A 21,178-nucleotide genomic window follows, 5' to 3' on the forward strand; every position below is an offset into this window, starting at 1 on the left:
TATGTAGTTGGATTATCCGACTCATTATATCCTCGGCTGGTTAGTTAAGAGATAGTGGGTTTGGAGGCGTTACAATACTACGGCGCTATGATGCACGCACGGACTCATTTTTTACAATGTATCGTCTTTATGGGCAAACCTCCATCCCAAGTTCTACTTAAAAATTTCCAGAATAATATTGATTTTATTTTTTATTACTTTAACATTTGGTGTATTTCCTCATTAGGCACCTGAGTTGCATTTTCTTCTTTGTGCTTCCTTTCTTCTTATACTCAAATCTTTTCCAGTACTAGATCCTTTAGTGTAGAATCAATTACTACCCTAGCTTGTACCTTTTTCTTCTTCATGCTTTTCTGTCCCATATCGAAATTTGACCAAACTAAATGAGAGCCGTGAGATGTATCGCGGGGTCGATGGTCCAACACAACCCCTGACGCCGTCACATTTTATAGCTCTAGAAATTGCAGGAAATGCATTTTGCTACACTAAATTTTATTGATTCAGATTGAGACCAACGATCATGAGTCCACCTGAGATCTTGTCCTTTTGCAATCTTGATCAAGTAAGTAACCAAAAGTCCAGAACACAAGAAAAGTGTTTTGGATTTGGAAGGTCAGGCCATTCAGCACTGCAGAGTGATGACAGACGAGACTTTACACCTTTTTGATAGTACATCTGTAATTGACATTCCACTTAATTGCACAAGAAATGACATGCTTTCTAGCGAGCCCATCCTCTTGGATAAATAATTTTCCCTTCGCTTCGATCAAGTTTCAAATAGACCAAAATCAGCCAAGATCATGATAAAACTTAATTGATTTCGCAGTCTGAGATCGTTGGGATGGGCTAAAATTGCTCATTGAGGCAAATTACACATGTACTTTATTGAAGCTTTGATTGTTATTTGTTCGATTAGATGATACAGGCTAATTTAGTTTGCTGATACATAGATCCTATAACAAGTCATAAGAAGCTGCTTTATTATTCCGCAAAAGAAAATCTTACTTACTCAATATAATACATGCAACTATCGTTTATTGACTCAAACTCAATGCCCACAGAGCTTTTATTCTGGCATATATGACTTTAAGCTTCAAAAGAGAATTAAGCTAAAGCTCTTCCCTCAAACTGCTCATTCCTTGGAGCAAAGATCTCTTTCTCTTCCCTGTTGTATTTCAACCGCCTAGCTTCTTCGCTTGAAATTCGGAAGGCATTCGTGAGTACTGTTTCAGGCAATGCGCGGAGAGCTGAGTCCTTTCCAGCAAAGGGGATTTACCATGGCATTGTCATTGGTTTTGAATGAGACCCACTAGCTCGAAACCTTGGTTACCTGCCCTTCGCACAACTGCAAAGTTTTGTGGAACAACTAAAAGTTGGCCTTGACGGAGTTCACCATCATAGATCGGTTGTTGAAAGTTTCCAACTATTTGGATCCGAGCTTCACCCCTTGTTACATGCATCACACTGTGGGCGAATGTTCCGTAGAGGAGTCATGAGAGCATTCTGTACACACAAGTTATTGGAATATGGAACCATGTTAATAATCATACTGTAGAGAACAAGGATTTTAACGAAAACAAGGTTGTATTTATTCCTACCCTGTAGAGAACTCCTCTCTCAGCATTCAGTCTGAGGTATCTGAGGATGGGAAGCTTCCTGCCGTTGAGTCTATTGATGCGTCCGGCATTTGGGTTGTAAACATCAGCGCGTGAGGGTTCATCTAGATTCTCTCTAAGTTTGACGTAGCAAATGGACTCTTCTACACCATTTGCACCCCATTCTTGCTCTTGTTCTTGATCCTGTTCTTCTTGTTCTTGCCTTCTTGGTGGTCTAATCACTTGAAGTCCATTCTCAACTCGAACGATGTTACCCCTGTTGTTGTTTTCACCCTTTAGCCTTCTTGCTGTTTGTGTGCTAACTCGAATGCCTCAGCCAACATTCTATCATCAAAGCCATTGAAAATGTTGTTGGACGAACTTTCTTGTTGGGAACCCTGACGTGGTAAGGGAACCTTCCTTCTTGTTGTCTTTGTTGTTGTTGGGGGTTTTGCCGAGGTAGAATGTCTGAACCCCCAAAATGTAATGCAATGCATACTAATCATGCCTAAAATATTGTTAACCTACTATGAGTTTGCTAAATATGTTAAAATTTGTTTAACCTTCTTCTGTCGTCGAGTTGGTTTTCATTGTTGCCTGTGTCGAGGAGGGTGACCATGACTAGTGGGCTATCTCCATCATTGTAGAACCAATGAGCTACTCCGACTGGTGTTGCTCAGATTGTTGTGGCGATTGGAATGTCTCTGGACAACCAGGGATGGCAGCTCCATGCATACCTCGACCTGTGCGTTTTATACTTTTATCCATACTTCTCAATAGTAGTAGTGAGAAATGCTAACGAGCTACATTATATTTCAAGGGTTCACTGTAACTTCCCTAAGCTCAAATTCTTAAGTTGAAGAACCCAATAAGTGAAATAATGTAAACTTATGTATAGTAATATAATCCAGAAAACCTTGTCTTACGGGTGTAATTTAGCATTTTCAGTTGATAAAGTAAGAAGGGCCTGCAACCTCACATTCCGTGCTGCATGTGTAATTGACCAAGCAAGTAGTCCGCTCTTAGAGCATGGACAATCCCGTTTGCACTCACAATCGGGAAAATCTATTCGGGATTTCTAATCAAAGCTTATTAGAAGTTGTTCTTCTAGTCATAGTGGAGAGCGCGACCTGCGTCTAGAGTCAGTAGATACAACGCATGCAGAGCGCGACCTGCGCTGGTCCAAGGCTTAACCCGAGCACACCCCGCGCCTCGCGTATTATTTAGAAATCCACACTGACTGTTTTAGTTTAGTTCCTATTTTAGATTCTTGTAATCTTTATATACACATCTTGTAATCTTCTTATAAATCAATCAAGTAAATATTCTCTCAAATCAATCTCTCTCTCTCTCTCTCTAATTTTTCATGGTATCAGCCTAATATTGATCCAAACCCTAATCCGCCTCCTCTCAATTCTCAATGGCCGACGCCTCTACTCCCAATAATGAATCTCCTCCAGATTTTGATGATCCTTTCTATGTCCACCACTCAGATAGCCCCACGACTATCCTCGTATCTCCTCTGTTATCAGGGGGCAATTATCCAACTTGGTTACGGCCTATCTCTAGAGCCCTTCGAGCAAAGAATAAGTTTGGTTTTGTCGATGGTTCTGTAACTCCTCCCAGCACTCCCAAAGAAAAATCCAAGTGGTCGCGATGTGATGACCTTGTTGCTTCATGGATTCTCAATTCTGTTACTCTAGATATCCGTGGCAGCTTCCTCTATGCCGACTCTGCATCCGAAATCTGGAAAGATCTAGGTTATCGTTTTTCACAAACTAATGCACCCAAGGTTTTTCAACTGAAAGATTCCGTCACTCTTCTCAAGCAAAACAATCGTCCGGTATCTGTTTATTTTACTTTGCTTAAATCTTTCTGGGATGAATTAAGTTTTTTATCTACTATGCCTGCTTGTACTTGTGGTCATGCATCTATTTTCGCCAAAGAGGTTGAAGATGGTCGTTCTATAAAATTCATGCAAGGATTAGATGCTCATTTTCAATCCATTCGCAGTCAAATTCTCTTAATGGACCATTTTCCTCGTATGTTCAAGATTTATTCCTTAATCTGACAGGAAGAAAAGCAACAAGAGATTCATGCACTCTCTCTTCCTTCTACTCTAGACGCTGCTGCCCTGAGTACTCACTTTCAAAAGACCAACTGGGCTTCGTCTTCGAAATCAGGCCCGTCTAAGCCTCCACAGCACATTATTAGTTTGCCTCAGTTCAGAGCGTGCCACCCTCAAATACAAGGCGACCTGAGCGCCCCCGCGCTCGTCTATTCTGCAATCATTGTAATCAGATTGGACATCATATTGGTACATGTTACAAACTGCACGGTTATCCACCCAGGCCTGCTCAAGCCAATTCGGTTGCTACAGACTCCAATTCTCCTATTTTCTCTACAAAACAATACAACCAACTAACTTCTCAATTTGCTTGATTCAGGTAGTACCCCTTCGCAAGCAAACCTGACAGGTATATCTCTTTCGTGTTTTTCTAAGTCCATATGGATCATTGACTTTGGTGCTACCAATCATGTTTGTTCATCATTACATCTGTTTTCTCATTATCATACTTGTTTAACACATTCCACTCTTAAACTTCTGGATGGAACAGACCATTTAATTACTCATGTTGGTAGTGTTATTCTATCTCCTCTATTGCGTCTTGACAATGTTTTGTTTGTTCCCACCTTTCATTTCAACTTGCTTTCCATTAGTGAACTAGTCAAATCTCACCCTATCTCTATCACGTTCACTAATGATTCTTGCCTTTTTCAGGACCAGTTAACGAAGAAGAAGATTGGATTGGGACATCTTAATGGGGGACTCTACCATCTCCAACTAGCTTCCGTTTGCTCCTCCCACAACTCTACCACCAATAATTTATGGCATTATCGCTTAGGACAGCTCTCTTCCACGCCTTTGCAGATTTTAGCTAAGCAGTTTCCTTTCATTTCTAGTTCCAATAATGTTACTTGCACTATATGTCCGCAAGCTAAGCAAACACGCTTATCTTTTTCTTATAGTTCAATAAAAACTATTAGACCTTTCCAAATGATTCATTGTAACATTTGGGGTCCTTTTTATTTAACTTCCCATTCCAATACTCGTTTTTTCTTAACTATTATCGATGATTTTAGTCGTGCTACATGGATTTATCTTATGACTGTCAAATCTGAAACTGCCATGCATTTACAATCATTTTTTGCCATAGTTCACACTCAATTTCATTCTACAATACATTCACTCATATCTGGCCATAGTAACATTGATGACCATTTTCATGAAATCCAAGTCCTTCGATCCGACAATGGATCCGAATTTATATCCCATAACATGCAACAATTTTTCTCAAAACATGAGGTTATCCACCAACGTAGTTGCGTTGCTACTCTCCAACAAAATGCTGTTATTGAAAGAAAACATCGTCACTTACTCAACGTTACACGAGCGTTACGTTTTCAAGCTCATCTCCCATTATCCTTATGGGGTGAATGCATTCTCACCTCAGGCTATCTCATTAAAAAAATTCCTAGCACCTTGTTAAATGACAAATTACCTCATGAGCTTTTATTTACAACACCTCCCACTCTTGCCCACCTTCGTGTTTTTGGTTGTTTATGTTTTGCTCACAACACTTCCATTAAAAATAAGTTTGATCACCGCGGGAAACCTGACATTTTTATTGGTTATCCTTATGCTCAGAAAGGCTATCACATTTATGATTTATCTTCCAAGAAAATTTATACTTCCCGTGATGTGATTTTTCATGAGAATGTCTTCCCCTATCAAAATTTATCTTTCCCACAATCCCATCTGCCAGTTTATCCCTTACCCATCCGTGACAATGAGACATTCGACCTTCAATCATCTCATGTAACTTCACAAATCGAGCGCACCCACGCCTTCCCTACTGACACTCTTCCAACTCAGTCAGATCCGGCACCTGCAATTTTGGAACTCCCTCAGCCACCACAACCCAACCCTCCTACCTCACCTCGATCTACTAGAGTGCGAAATCCCCCACCACTTCTCATCAAAGATTATCACTGTCCTACTATCACCAAGGCACCTACAGTCTCTCGTTCGCCAACCTCATCCACTTGGATTCTAAGGTAACACGGTCTTCCACCCCATATCCTATGGCTTTATATGTTTCTGACACTAACTTTTCTAGTTGTCATAAAGCATTTTTGTCTAAAGTGTCTTCTTCAGTTGTTCCTACATCTTTTTCTCAAGCAGCCAAAATTCCAGAATGAAGAGCTGCTATGGCTGCTGAAATTGCAGCCTTGGAACAAAATAACACATGGACTCTTGTTCCGTCATCCTCTCATCATAAGCCTATTGGTTGTAAATGGGTTTTCAAGATTAAATATCATTCAGATGGTTCTATTGAACGTTACAAAGCTCGTCTTGTTGCCAAGGGTTAGAATTAGATTGAAGGCCAAAACTATCATGACACTTTTGCACCCGTTGCTAAATTAGTCATTGTTCGATTACTTCTCTCCATTGCTGCTATCAGACATTGGACTCTTCATCAGCTGGATGTCCACAATGCCTTTCTCCAAGGCGATTTGGATGAAACTGTTTATATGACATTACCTCCTGGATTCGCCAAACAGGGGGAGAACAGGATATGTCACCTCAATAAGTCCTTATATGGACTCAAGCAAGCTTCTCGGTAATGGTTTGTCAAACTATCTACCACTCTTATCATTGCCGACTTCACTCAGTCTAAGTCTGATTATTCTCTATTCACTAATATTTGTGGTTCTGACTCTACATTTGTCCTTGTGTATGTGGATGACATTCTGATCACAGGCAACAATCCATCTCTCATTCACAACTTGAAGCAATTTTTAGAAGCAAAGTTCTATATCAAGGACTTGGGACGTCTACAATATTTCTTGGGTATCGAGGTTGCTCGTTCCAAAGAAGGATTATTTTTTACACAGCGCAAATGCCTTTTGGACATTCAATCTGATTGTGGTACCACTGGTGGTCATATTTATGAGTTCCCTATGGAACAAAACATCAACCTCCATACCGATGATGGCACATTACTTCAGGATCCTACTGTCTATCGTCGCTTGATTGGGCGTCTCTTATATCTCACAGTTACATGTCTAGATATCACTTATTCTGTTAACTATCTCAGCCGTTCCATGCAGTCCCCACGGACTCCACATCTAGATACTGCTCATCGTATACTCCGCTACCTTAAAGGTTCGATCAACAAAGGGATTCTCTTTTCCGCTAATAGTTCTTTACATATCTCTAGTTTCTGTGACTCTGATTGGGTTGGCTGTCCTGTCACTCATCGTTTTACTATTGGTTATTGCATTTTTCTTGGTTCTAGCCCTATATCCTGGAAAACAAAGAAATAGAGCACTGTATCCCGTTCTTCTGCTGAAGCTGAATATCGTTCCATGGCTACCCTGGCATGTGAACTTCAATGGTTGAAGTATAATGGTTGAAGTATCTTCTCTCTAACTTAGGCATCTCTCATCCTTCTCCGATGAACATGTTCTGTGACAATCAAGCCACCCTTCATCTCTCTCAAAATCAAGTTTTTCATGAACGAACGAAGCACATCGACTCTCAAAATCAAGTTTTTCATGAACGAACGAAGCACATCGAATTGGACTGTCATTTCTTACGCAACAAGATACAGGCCAAGTTAATATCTCCTATGTTCGTACCATCCTCAGATTAGGTGGCTGACGCCTTCACTAAATCTCTCGGCAAGGACACCTTTCTGAGATTAATTCGCAAGTTGGGAGTTCTTGATATTCACTCTCCAACTTGAGGGGGAGTATTAGAAGTTGTTCTTCTAGTCATAGTGGAGAGCGCGACCTGCGCCTAGAGTCAGTAGATACAATGCATGCAGAGCGCGACCTGCGCTCGTCCAAGGCTTTGTTAGAGTGTGTGGACCGAAAAGAGAAATAGTCCCACATTGAACAAGAAAGGAGTTCATCATTGGTTGATAAAGTGGGAAGATCACTAACTAGTACCGAGACCTTTTAAGATAAAACCCCACACCCATGGCCAAGATGTGGCCCAAATCCCAATGGGTGGTTAAGTGGGGGACATTATCGGTACTAGTTATCCCATGGGCGTGGAGGCCCAGGCCTGGCGGGTGTGCCAAAGTCCTAACAAGCTTAACCCGAGCGCACCCCGCCCCGCGCCTCGCGTATTATTTAGAAATCCACACCGACTGTTTTAGTTTAGTTCCTATTTTAGATTCTTGTAATCTCTATATAAACATCTTGTAATCTTCTTAGAAATCAATCAAGTAAATATTCTCTCAAATCAATCTCTCTCTCTCTAATTTATCAAAGCTAATTACTAAGGTCATTGACCAGCCCATTCATACTTTAAGAACAAAAAATAGATGTGCTAAAAGAACACCTTGGATAATGTAGGTGAGCTTTGGTGCATTGTTGAAATGAGGTAGGAGAAGTCCTCTAGGCTGGATTGTATGACGAGTCACAGCGACGCCAGCGCACTCCAATTGCTCATTGTTTTCATCCCAGTGTTCTGTAACACCTGCCTCAGATTGAATCCTACGAGCTGGTTCAAGAGCATCGAGGTTCTGGACTTGACACTGGCTTTGGCCTTGTGATTGTGATTGTGATTGTGGTTGTGGTTGTTGACGTGCTTGAGCATGGAACAAAACTAGGAAGCAAACACTAAAACAGAGAAGCAAAGAAAGCCTTTGCCATTGTGCTCTAATTGTGCTTTGATAGTTTGGTGTGAAGAGGAGAATGGAGATTGTATGATATTTATAGAAGAGAATTGTAGGTAAGTGATTGACACATTTCAAGTGTCTGGTGAGATTCTTCAGCCATTTTTCAGAAGGCATGGCTAGGTAAATCAAGAGCATGGCGAGTGTCCACATTTAATTCAGAACACAAATCTGATCAAAGTTGCTATTTAATTTCTAAGAGGTGTTGTTATATTTTCAGTCCACTGATCACTTCCGAAATTCCTTCTAATTTCCATGTATATATATACCTGCATAACCCATCATCTTTCAGGTAGAGCTAACATATTAAACAAACATATTGCAGTTGCAAAAGCTTCAGATTACAATTTCAAATTTCAGAGCTTTCGAAAATCAGAACTCTTCATATTTTAATCATCTGAAATTCAACCAGATTGAATCCAAATCAGAATCGTATGGATAAAAAATGTTGTACAAATTAAAAATAGTCAAATTAAAATCCTCTACAGATTTACATGGGATTGTCTCTGTATGATTAGATTGAAGTTTGAGTATCAGTGCTGAAAGGAAGTGCAATGTGTTTAAAGTTTGTATGTAAGAGACTATGAGCCACCAGTCCAAACTTTGTCTAGATCAAGGACCCTTGGCTCTGGCCTTAATAGTCGGTTACTGAGAACCATTCTAAAACTTTTTGAAAATCTGATCAGATTGATCTGGATTCCAAACAAAATTATTCTAAACTAGTTAAGCATTTTCGTTTTTTATTTTCTAAGTTAAAATTTGCAATGCGCTTTAATTTAATTTAGGCAATTATATTGGGCTAACCTTTAGCTTTAGGCATTTTTGGTCAGTGAATAGTGCTATCTCCAAGCATACTAGACGAGTATGTGTCTTGTGCCAAATGTGACTCGTTGTGCCTAATGTGCGTGTGTTTAATAATTAGGCATTTGATTGCTGTGTTCGACAAATTGTCCACCTCATTACACCCTCCGACTATTAGAGCAGAGCGCCGACAATTACTCAACAATTCAACACTCATCCTTGAACCACTAGTGCCGTAGTGAGAACAACGAAACAAACACTATTTTGGCACATTTTCTTCAATTAGCTGCACACCGTTTTTAACTCGCTTTGGTATCTGCATTTCAAAATACATGTAAATGTACCCATTAGAAATCTACAAGATTATGATTCCAAATCATTAAGGATATATATAGATTCTCTCTAAGTGCGTCGCCCCATTGAATCTCAATTCTAATCCGCGGAAAAAATCTCAAGAAATCAGATCGTTACCTTTAACGCTAAAAAAGTTTAGTTATTTAACCATATAAAGCTTGAGTTGTAATCTTCGTGATTCTAAAAATTAAAACTATCGCTTTTATGTTGCATGCCTCACCAAGTCATGTACAATGCCTACATTTCTCCGCCTTCTTTTTCTTATTTAAGCTATGTTTGTTACACGAACGATTATCTATTCAAATAAAGTTTGTGCAGGTCTCTTGCATAAGTGTCTCTGGAATCATGAGCGACGTCTTAGACTATTACAAGGTGTTGCAGAAACCTATTTTTGTCTAAGTTACCATCTATTGATAGAGTTATAGGGACACCATTATGCTTCGTTTTTAATCAAATTGCATATGTTAATCTATTTTGTTACGTTCGATTACAGTTATGTTTCTCTAAAAGATTTAGTTTTTCTTTGATGCTTGTTGATGTCATTTGAGTGCTCTTATCAATGAAAATTTTGTCATCGATTGCTTAAAAAATGGCGTTACACTTTCGGTTTAGCTTGTAGTCAATTATTTAGTTATAGAGTTAGAATCTGAACAAATTATAAAATTCTTACATCATGCACATAATTCTTACTTCACTAGCATTTCGTCGCATGTAGGGTATAATTGATGAAGCCGAGCTCTCTAAAGAAAGAGCTGCTGTTGATGGACTGAAGCTCAAAAACAAATTATCTGTACTCATCGTGGATGATTGCCCGTTAACACGGGCAAGTTATAGAAGGCTACTGATCCGTCTGGGTATCAATAATTTTCAAGAAGCTAAAACCGGGAGAGAAGCTGTTGATCTATGCCAATCTGGAGAAATCTTCGACCTGATTCTTATGGACTTGGTAATGCCAGTCATGAAAGGGCCTCAGGTAACCATACTCGAAAATTGCATCCAAACTTTTTCCTCAATGTGCTCTGCTTCCATATGTCAATAATGCTGATTCTAAATCTCGAATTGTCTGAAATTGGAAGGGGTGAAAACTCGAACTTCAACTGATACCTTATATGTTCAGATATATATGAGAATGGAACTATGAAATATGAAAAACAATTTATGAAATTCACGAAATGTTCTTTTGTGCTGTTAGTTTTACATTTTGTTGTCTTTTACTGATAATTATTTCATACACATTTGCCAGGCCACCAAGATGTTGCGCCAGATGGGGGTCAGTAGTGTGATTTTTGGTGTCACAGCTACGTCTAGGGGACCAGAGACAGAAGCATTCATGGACTCAGGCCTCAATGACTGGATAGAAAAACCTCTCACGCTTCTTGCGCTCGTGGATATACTTCGAGATGTTGACAATTTAGAACGTTAATAAAAAAAACTCAGTACTGAAGGGAGGGAGACTATGCTGTCTTGGAGATGCTAAGTTGCTAACCATAATGTTATGATGTTTGGAGAAACAATAAAGTATATTATATTTAAGAAATAAACGGATCACTGTCTCTCTTTTTTTTTTGTTATGAATCAGTTCATTGTTATCTGCTTATGTTAAAGAGTTTTCGCATCACTCTTGGTTTAGTTTCGTTATTTTGTACAGTATACAGTGAAATGGCTTAGCTTGACCTAGTGTAACTATGGTTCCGAAAACAAAATGGAGAATGAAAATAAGAATAATATATGAAAATTGAAGCGAACAATTATGTTGTTCAAGCTCAACCCACACATTATTGGAATAAAAATCTCCACACAGAAGGCTGACCTATTGAAATCTGAAACCATAGATATAGAGAAGAAATTAAAAAGACCACCCTGCATCTCTGCGACTACCAAAGTAACCAAACAGAACCTCTATTACGGACGCTATGTTTACAAAAGAAAATTGTACACCTCATCTCTAATTTTGGCACACAGGATCAATCGAGAAGTGTCAATAAGACATGTGTACGCTTTAGCCAACACTGAGTGTCAATCTGGTTTGTGATGTGGAGAGTCTAATCAATGATGGTGCACACATCATGAACTGTGCCATGTTCGTCCACGATTTTCCTACACCATCATACGTTCATACACAATAAAACAATCTTTCTCTAACAGGGACAGAAAATTTTGTACTCTTCCCTAAGTTTATTGAACACTCGCCATGTTATTAAGTTACATAAGCATGCAAAATGAAAAATGGCTGAAGTTCTCACCAACCATTTGAAAGGTGTCAATCACTCACGTACCATTCCCTCCTATAAATACTATACCAAAACCATTCACCACTTCACAAGTAAGAGAGATTTGAGTGCATAGTAATACTAGTTAGTTGCATAGGTTCCCTTAGCTTCCTCAATGGCTAAGTTTTCTTTGCTTGTAAGTGTTTGCTTCCTTATATTGTTCCATGCCCAAGCATCTCAACAATCACAACGACAAAGCCAGTGCCGCATCCAGAATATTGATGCACTCGAGCCAACTCATAGGATCCAGTCTGAGGCTGGTGTAACTGAACACTGGGACGAGTACAACGAGCAATTGGAATGCGCTGGTGTTGCTGTAACTCGGCATGTAATCCAGCCTAAAGGACTTCTATTGCCTCATTTCCACAATGCTCCTAAGCTCACCTACATCATCCAAGGCTGGTCTTCTTACCTAAAATCATAAACGCCGGCCACAATTTAGATTGCCCATCCAATTTAAATGCTTAATGTGTCAACGGTCTGGCCCATGGCCATCGTATAATTACCTGGACCTCTTAGGGAAAATGTGTTCCTTAGGCTACACACGGCAAGGTTTCTGATGGATTCTAGTAAAGAAACATGCTACGATTCCGTTAAAAACCTTGTCCCTAGAAGTGTCTCAATATGAAATATTGAGAAGATAGCTCCTTAGCATTTCTTTAAAGTTATGTAGATTATAGTTCATACATTCACATCTAATTGTTAATGGATATACGTGGTTGAAATGTGCAGGTAGGGGTTTGCACGGAGCAGTCATCCCTGGTTGCCCGGAATCCTACCAATCGTCACAACAATCCGAGCAATCTGAGCAACAACAACTCCAACGTGAGCAGGGCCAAAGCCAACAACAGAGATCTTTACGTGGAGATCGGCATCAAAAGGTTCGGATTGTACGCCAAGGAGATGTAGTAGCCACACCCGTTGGAGTGGCTAAGTGGATCTACAACAATGGTGACACCCCACTTGTTATGGTCTCCCTTATTGACACAAGCAATTATGAAAACCAACTCGATGGCAGACGTAGGGTAAGAAATGTTGTAATAACATTAAAAGTGTGCACTTACAAGCATTTGACCCTAACTTCATTCTTTGCTGTGTATTTTAGTCATTCTACCTTGGTGGCAACCCCCAACAACAACAGCAACGACAACAACAAGAGCAACAAAGAGAACAAGGCCAACGTAGGGGAAGCCAACAAGAGGCTTCTTCCAACAACATTTTCAGTGGATTTGACAATCGGATGTTGGCCGAGGTATTTGGTGTGAGCACAGAGACAGCAAGAAGGTTGAGGGGCGAAAACGACAACAGGGGTAATATTGTTCGTGTTGAAAATGAGCTTCAAGTGATTAGGCCACCAAGAATGGAACAAGAGGAGGAGGAACAAGAAGAGCAACGATATGGAGGAAATGGTCTAGATGAATCCGTCTGCAACTTGAAACTAAGGCAGAACATAGATAACCCCTCACGCGCAGATGTCTACAACCCACGAGCAGGGCGATTTACTAGACTCAACAGCAGGAAGCTCAGCATCCTCAGCTACTTGAGACTAAACGCTGAGAGAGGAGTTCTTTATAGGGTAAGATTGAACAGAACCAGTTCTGATATGTATGATTATAGAGATACCCATACTAACTAAAGCGTGAGTGTGCAGTGTTCTGCTTGGGTTCGCGTCTCAACTGTGAAAGACCGATAGCCCCTCGCGTTTCTTAGTGAGAGTACTCTATAACCCAGATTTATGTTATTGCTCTTGCAACTAATTAATGATTTGATTAATTTTGCAGAATGCTCTAACAGCACCCCGTTGGCACATGAACTCCCACTCCGTAATGTACGTCACCAGGGGTAATGCTCGGGTTCAGATCGTAGGAAACTACCAACGACCTATCTTTGACGGACAACTCCGCCAGGGTCAACTATTGATTGTTCCACAGAATTTCGCCACGATTAAACAAGCTGGAGAGAATGGCTTTGAATGGATTTCATTCCAAACAAACAACCAAGCCTTAACAAGCCCTATTGCTGGAAGAAATTCAGTTATCCGTGCATTGCCACAAGAGATTCTCATGAACGCATTCAGAATTTCAAGTGAAGAGGCTAGGAGTTTGAAGTACAATAGAGACGAGATTGAACTCTTTGCTCCAAGGTCTGAATCTCAAGGAAGGGAGATTGCTGCTTAAAAAACTTAGATTAGTCATAATAAATATTTATGTGAATAAAGCCTGATATATGGGCAAGGAGGAAGGTTTATGTTCACGGATGCAACTTTTGAGTTAATAAAACATAGCTTTGCGGCATCTCTATTGAACGCAGATTTCTTGATTCTGAATGTTTTCATTAACTTTCTCCTCTGCCTTGATTTATAATTGAATTGATGTGCTTGACACTTCAAAATCGAACAGAATACTGAGCTTCAGCTATACACTATCCATAGTCAAATAGTTTACTGGCCAGCAGACATAAAGATTACACAGCCATTCCAATCTGTTTTTGAGTTGGGGCACTATAGTATTACTTAGTCCATTGCCCACATAATAGGTATAGGTAAAGTATTTTCTTCTAAAATTTTGTCTGGTACACTTGCTTCATCTTCCAACGATGTTGCTCCACTCAGGCGGCCAGGCACCCATGGTTATTGATATTACATATTTTCTTGGCAACATATTAGAATCATCAATGACACTAGAAACATCTGTTCTACTCAAAGATGTAAGTGTCAAGTAGTCGTCAAGTATTGCAATTTGGTGAGAATGTTCTGACATTTTGTCAATAAAGTGCTAAAATCTAGCGATAAGAAAGATGATCGAACTAGGAAAGTAGCAGATTACGACTACAATTTATTCACAACTTCAGGATTCAGAAGCAATTTATAATTGAGACAGCTTCAGAATTCGGAATTCACAACAATTTATTCACAACTTCTACATGGCAGAATTCAGACGCGATCACACCTGATGAAACTATCCCCCATCTATTACTTCATTGCGGCATTGCAGTTCAGCTCTAGTCAGATTTACTTTCTGATATATCGGACAGCTAGTCTATTATATTGTTGAATTGGACTCGTCAGCCATTGAGTATTTGCAACTCAATTGGCCCCAAACCTGGCACCATTGACAAAAACTTTGGAGGATACTTTCATATGGCGTCTCAAGAAATGGGGCTCACACCCCTGCTTCCTAGCCTGTTAGGCTAAACCTCCCTCGTGGCGGCCCAGCCCACTTAAACCCTCTATTTTTAAACCACCCCCCCCCCCCAAATTAAATAAACTCCCTGTTTTTGTGAAACTAATGAATCTCGGTCTATTTTTTATTTCGAAACAAAATTTATTTCCTTTTTTACCCTTTTTCTTTTCAGCCAGACCACTCGTTCGTTTTTGGGTTTGTTCTCAATATTTTTTACCGGCAACAATAGCGAAGAACACGCCGATTTCAACCTTAAATTTTTCGATGCCTTCTGCATCAATACTGTACTCAAAGCATACTCTTCTTCTTCCCTTTCCCACCTATTAAATTTGCATCAATACCCACGTCGGACTCATCTGTCATTCTCACGCCATTAAATTTGGTTACCACAATGTTGTTCCTGTTCACAATTCTTTGATTCATATATATGCTTCTTTCGGTCTTATACATTCCGCGTCCCGTTTGTTTGATTCTATGTCTAATAGAGATTCTGTTTCTTGGAACTCAATTATTAATGGTTATATAAGAGTGGGCGATGTGGATACTGCACACCGGATTTTTGATCAAATGCCAATGAAAAATGTGGTTTCTTGGAACATTATGATATCTGGATATTTAAACAAAGCACGCAACCCGAGATGTGGGTTGAAATTGTTTCGCGAGATGATTAAGATGGGCGTTAGAGGGACTGATACGACTTTTGTTGTTGTGCTTACTGCTTGCGGTCGATCGGCTAGGTTGAAGGAAGATAAATCTGTTCATGGGTCGATGATCAAGAACTTTGGCATGTCAACTTTGATTATTAAAACAACTTTGATAGACATGTATAGTAAATGTAGGAGGGTGGATGCTGCGAGAAGAGTTTTCGATAGTATGTTAGTGAGAAATATTGTTTCTTGGAATGCAATGATATTGGGGTATTGCATTTATGGTTGTCCAGACGATAACATAAGTCTGTTTCATGAAATGACTGGAATAATGCATTGCGATGATGATTATGGTGGTGGTAGGAAGGAAAGGAAAAGATCAAAGGCAGCAGAGCAACTTGTTATCCCAGATGAGATTACTTTCATCGGTGTTTTATGTACTTGTGCTCGTGGAGGATTGTTGTCGGATGGAAGAAGTTACTTCAACCAAATGTCATCTGTGTATAATTTGAAACCCAAGTTTGCCCACTATTGGTGCATGGCAAATCTCTATTTTGGTGCTGGGCTCATTCAAGAAGCAATGCATAATATATTTGATTGCTCATTTTGATGTTATATAGACACATTTTGTAAAACTATATTTATAGTCACTGAATTTTTATAGACGTTTTTGACATTTGAGTTCTAATCAGGTGACGCGGGTTATGGAAATATGAATTTACATATGAAAATATGAATTGGCATATGCAAATATGAAGTTACATATGTGAATACAAATTTACATATGCAAATATGAAATTTCATAGACGTTTTTTCTGACATCTGACAGGTGACACAGGTTATGTAAATATGAATTTACATGTACACATTGATTTTCACATACGTTTTTTTCCTGTCATCTGACTGGTAACACAAGCTATGAAATGTAAATTTACATATGCAAATATGAATTCTAATAAACTGTTTTCTGGCATAGTTATGAAAATTTGACAAACTGACAAACTAATCAGGCTCATTTCTTGCATTACATCCAGAATTCAAAGATAGTATCCAAAAGTTTCATCCGGAATTCAAAGATAAACTGACATTACATGAAAGATCAAAGATTTACGCCCATAATTCAAACAAAATTAGTATCCCAAAGTGATCCACCAATAAAATGCAACACATTATTTCATGATATTCTTTCTTTGCCTCTTCCTCCCCATTCAACTCAGTCTCTCCAATGTCCTTCAACAAAAACTATAAAAAATTTGTCCAAAAAGAGTTTATTTCATCTTGGCGATATGAATATATCTAATTCTTCATTTGAACTCTTGAAAAAGTGCTAGCATAGGCAAAACAATATAACAAAATACCTTGGTAGAGCTAGTAGGTTTTACCTCCTGTTGCAATAAAGGGAAAAATAATAAATAAGTCTGTTAAACTGACATTTCAAAATTTACTTTCACATATATGAAAATACAAATTTACACAGCAAATTCAGCTATGCAAGTAAACATGCGAAAATATAAATTTACATAGTTATTATTGTAACCAAAACAGTATTGATGAAAGCAAACATACATATGTAAATTTACATTCACATCGAAATATGAATTTACATTCAAATTTGCACAGGCTATGTAAATATGATACATATTCAAATCTTCATATCAACTACAGAGTGTGAACTTCATATCAACTACAGAGTGTCAACTAATATCAATTTCAGACAACTTAAAATATGATTCTCACCTTAGATTTCGTTTATTTACAAACAAAATTAAAAAAAAAATGATTTTTACCTTCAATTTCGTCTTTTTATCGGTAGTTGCTTTCCTTTTTGTTTGTGACATGAAAACTTTTGATTTTTTTGTTTTGTTAGGTGTTTCTCTCTTATTTTTTGGTTGTTTTGTCATCTTAATTTGGTTTTGCAGGATATCTAGGGTTTACAAGAATAGAGGATGCGGCAAGAAGAAAGAGAGAAGATAAATTTGAGATCTAGGGTTTTATGTGTGGGGCGTATTTTAGTCAGTTTGGGTATTTTAGAAAAATAGGGGGTTTTTATGGGTTAGTACGGAATGAGGGGGTTTTTGTGCTGGTTATGTATCAACCAGGGAGATTAAACCCAAAATTTGTATGGTGTCTAATGGTTCATGTGGAATTTGCCCCAAACCTTGCTTACACATTGTTCCGGCCCCACAAATGTGGCCCAATAAAAGCCCAATTCAATACAAACTCACACTCAGAGCCTATGCTCAGAACTTATCTATAATAAAGCCTATGCTCAGAGCCCAAAAAGCCCACGCTCAGAGCTTATCTATAATAAAGTTCATGCTCAGAGCCCATATTTAGAGCTTATCTATAATAAATCCCATGTTCAAAACCTATGCTCAAAACTTACATACCTACACGTAAAATCAATATCAATTGCGCACATGTTTTGCGAGTCAAACAACTTCTACAACTTCGTTCACAACTTCCACAACTTCGTCCACATTCAAGATTCACTTCTATAAACTTCATATCGTGTGACAGTTCTTCCATATTTTGCGAGTCAAACAACTTCCTCAACTTCGTCCACAACTTCCACAACTTCATCCACATTCAAGATTAATTTCCATTAACTTCATATCGTGTGACAGTTCTCCCGCCAGTTCTCCAACTTTATCCCACGATTGGAATATTGGAGAACGAGGAAGTAACTATCACCAATCCTACCTATAAAATTTAACCTTCGTCATTTTCCAGAACTACGCAATCGAGACTTGATCCCAAAGAAATACAACATTTGGGTACGTAGGCAACTTCAAACCAAAGTCCAACTCCCACCAACAACCATCCCCTTCGCAATCTCTTCTGAAAAGATCACTTCCGACCCAACTAGTGTGTTTTGGAAAAACTTGCTGAAACACACATGCAAGAGCTTCTTGCTCAATTGGTTGTGTACTCCTCTTCTCATGGGAGAGGTTTGTCACACCCCAAATTTCCAGACAATATTAAAAACAATTATATTCAATTATCTGGAAACCCGGGGTGAAACAAAACCCAAAACCCTGTTATCAAACACGATATATACAAAACTGAAATCAAAATAAAACTAAAAGGAACAATCCTTAAATCACATTATTAAACTACAAAGAACTAACCAACTCTATTACATCTGTCTCAAAACAAAACCGTACCCTTTAGAAAATCTTAAACCAGAAGACTTCAAGAGCAACTCCAAATAACGTGTCCTTATCCACTGCACTCCACCATCTATGTTCCCAAGAATACACCCACATTGCAAAACAAAGCAAACATGGGTCAGCAAAATTGAATTTGCTGGTATGAGTAGACTAACAAAAAAATATATATAATAATCTTTCAAATTAATAAATATAACATTACCAACCATTTCAACTTGGAAGACAATATAGTTCCGTTTTCCAAAACGATGTGTAGTTTCTTCCCAAGTAAGATTTCACCCCCAATATACAAATTCCAAGAATCTCATATAATAGTACTCATCATTCCCACTTTCCAAAATAACTCACAACATAAATACCACTTACATTCCATTTATTAAATGCACATAGGATAACCTATTTAAATATGAGTTTGGTATACCTTACCTTTAAGCCAACACGTCGTCTTAGGGTAGGATATTTACGTCCCTGCAAAAAAGATTAATAGATCCTACCCTCCTGCAAAACAGAGTTAAGCATCACAATAAAATGATTTATCTCAGTCAGTCAAATTTCCATTTATAACCAAACCTCATTTAAGACATTTAAGTCTAATTGATATAACTTGGTTCGTCCCGCATATTCGGGGAATACCACTTATCATAATACCTATATTAAGGGTAGTCATTCATATGACATCATTACGTCATAAAGTTTCTGCGTGCATAACCATAGATCTTAGACTATCACAAGTCATTAATATTTTCGTAATAACATATTAAGTTATAGTCATTTCGCAGTCATATAGAAATCACAATCATTTACTAATATTATTCACAGTCACACTTCACATCCATAACATTACACAATTCATATACTTTTACTTAAAAACCACTCGTCTACTTATGAGAATGGGGAAATATCACACTCAAGGAGTACATTCATCCCTTGTGAGTATCAACTCATATAAACCACGTATATATTTCTCATAAGAAGTCATATACATCATAATATATAAATATTCATATGCAATAACTCCATCACATGTAAAATCAATATTTTATTTTGCTTATTAATTATCTCGTTGACTCCTTTATTCAAAGACACAGCCCAACCTTTAGTTCATACTCCACGATTTGCACTACACACATTTGCCAAATTACACATATCCGTGTGCCTCACTCACACCGAGTACCACTACAAGACATATGTCCGAAGCGGGATATCGCCTCCAGGAAACATACTTTCATCTTGTAAACTCGTAACTTGTGAGTCACAACCATCTCTGGGCTTTCCATACACATAATCACAAAGCCTCCTTTGGGCATAACAAAATATCAGGTCATTCATGGCACATTCAATGAATACCTTGGGTCATTCCCGCCACATTCCAGGAATACCCATCATAACACTAACGGGCCATTCATGGCACATTCAATGAATGCCCTGAGTCATTCCTGCCACATTCAAGGAATACCCAAACCTACATTCTCGTACATTCAAGGAATACGACCAACCCGCAAGGCGAATACCTTAGTTCCTCTCTAGGGCAGTCCAAACTATTGGGTCATTCATGGCACATTCAATGAATACCTAGGTCATTCATGGCACATTCAATGAATACCCATCTATCACATGACATCACAAGTCATAATATCTCATTACCAAATCCTGAGGCGTGAAGAGTTCTAAAGATGTAGGCGACACATTAAAACATTATTATCACTTATAATTACACTAGTATTACTTATGTCAAAACAGACCACACATGCAGAGAGTCATTTTCGCGCGTCAAGGTAAATCAAGCACTTAAATATCATTGAATGTAAACAGACTTATAATCAAACAAATACAATTTACATAACCACACTCATATACACAATATTGTAAATAAATAGTTCATTAGCCCAAATTCAAGTCCACACACATTAATTTCCAACACAGATCCACATATACTAAAGTCTATATTCATATACAACTTCTATCTCACACATATATATTTAGGTAGTCTCAAAACAACAGTAATTTCTAACACAATCACATAGTTATCACACAAAATAATATATATATTATAGATATAGTGTAGTGGCTGCACTTTTGCTCAAAGATGCCTACGTATCCAAATCTTTCAAGATTGGAATCAAGCCTTCGTAGTTCTTATCAGCCACATAGTCAATATTATAGTTTTTCCTACATTCATCCAAATGACATGTAACTTAATTATTTAGAAACTAAGATATGTAGATATACTTTTTCATGTAGAACTCGAAGTTCCAACCTCAGCCCATCTAGAAGAAAACTTAGGTCGAAAACGGTAAAAATCTTAATATTCAACAAACTAGATTTATGACGGACTATCTTCCGAATGACACAACTCTTTCCATAGGTATCCAAACACATCGAGGCTTTTTGGGTTAAAAAGCTG

The 21,178-nt window shown here is 38.4% G+C and overlaps 3 protein-coding genes and 1 pseudogene across 3 annotated transcripts; 3 read left to right on the forward strand and 1 right to left on the reverse strand.

Moving 5' to 3' along the window:
• Nucleotides 1–1,070: 1,070 nt before the first annotated feature.
• On the reverse strand, nt 1,071–8,632 carry LOC147505861 (11S globulin seed storage protein 1-like; annotated as a pseudogene).
• Nucleotides 8,633–9,718: 1,086 nt separating this feature from the next.
• LOC147505862 (two-component response regulator 24-like) lies at nt 9,719–11,061 on the forward strand. Its single transcript, XM_086604188.1, has 3 exons — nt 9,719–9,874; nt 10,218–10,475; nt 10,746–11,061. Exons 1-3 carry the CDS (start codon nt 9,848–9,850, stop codon nt 10,923–10,925), a joined length of 465 nt encoding a protein of 154 aa, XP_086460314.1. The 5' UTR covers nt 9,719–9,847; the 3' UTR covers nt 10,926–11,061.
• Nucleotides 11,062–11,819: 758 nt separating this feature from the next.
• LOC147505863 (11S globulin seed storage protein Ana o 2.0101-like) lies at nt 11,820–14,066 on the forward strand. Its single transcript, XM_086558262.1, has 4 exons — nt 11,820–12,174; nt 12,509–12,797; nt 12,878–13,348; nt 13,554–14,066. The coding sequence occupies exons 1-4, from the start codon at nt 11,888–11,890 to the stop codon at nt 13,947–13,949; spliced, it is 1,443 nt and encodes a 480-aa protein (XP_086414388.1). The 5' UTR covers nt 11,820–11,887; the 3' UTR covers nt 13,950–14,066.
• Nucleotides 14,067–15,428: 1,362 nt separating this feature from the next.
• Nucleotides 15,429–16,211, forward strand: LOC147505864 (pentatricopeptide repeat-containing protein At3g51320-like). The gene has a single exon (XM_086605640.1). It carries the CDS (start codon nt 15,429–15,431, stop codon nt 16,209–16,211), a length of 783 nt encoding a protein of 260 aa, XP_086461766.1.
• Nucleotides 16,212–21,178: the final 4,967 nt, after the last annotated feature.

The sequence above is a fragment of the Coptis chinensis genome, chromosome 4 (assembly GCF_015680905.1).
Source record: "Coptis chinensis isolate HL-2020 chromosome 4, ASM1568090v1, whole genome shotgun sequence".
Taxonomy (NCBI): domain Eukaryota; kingdom Viridiplantae; phylum Streptophyta; class Magnoliopsida; order Ranunculales; family Ranunculaceae; genus Coptis; species Coptis chinensis.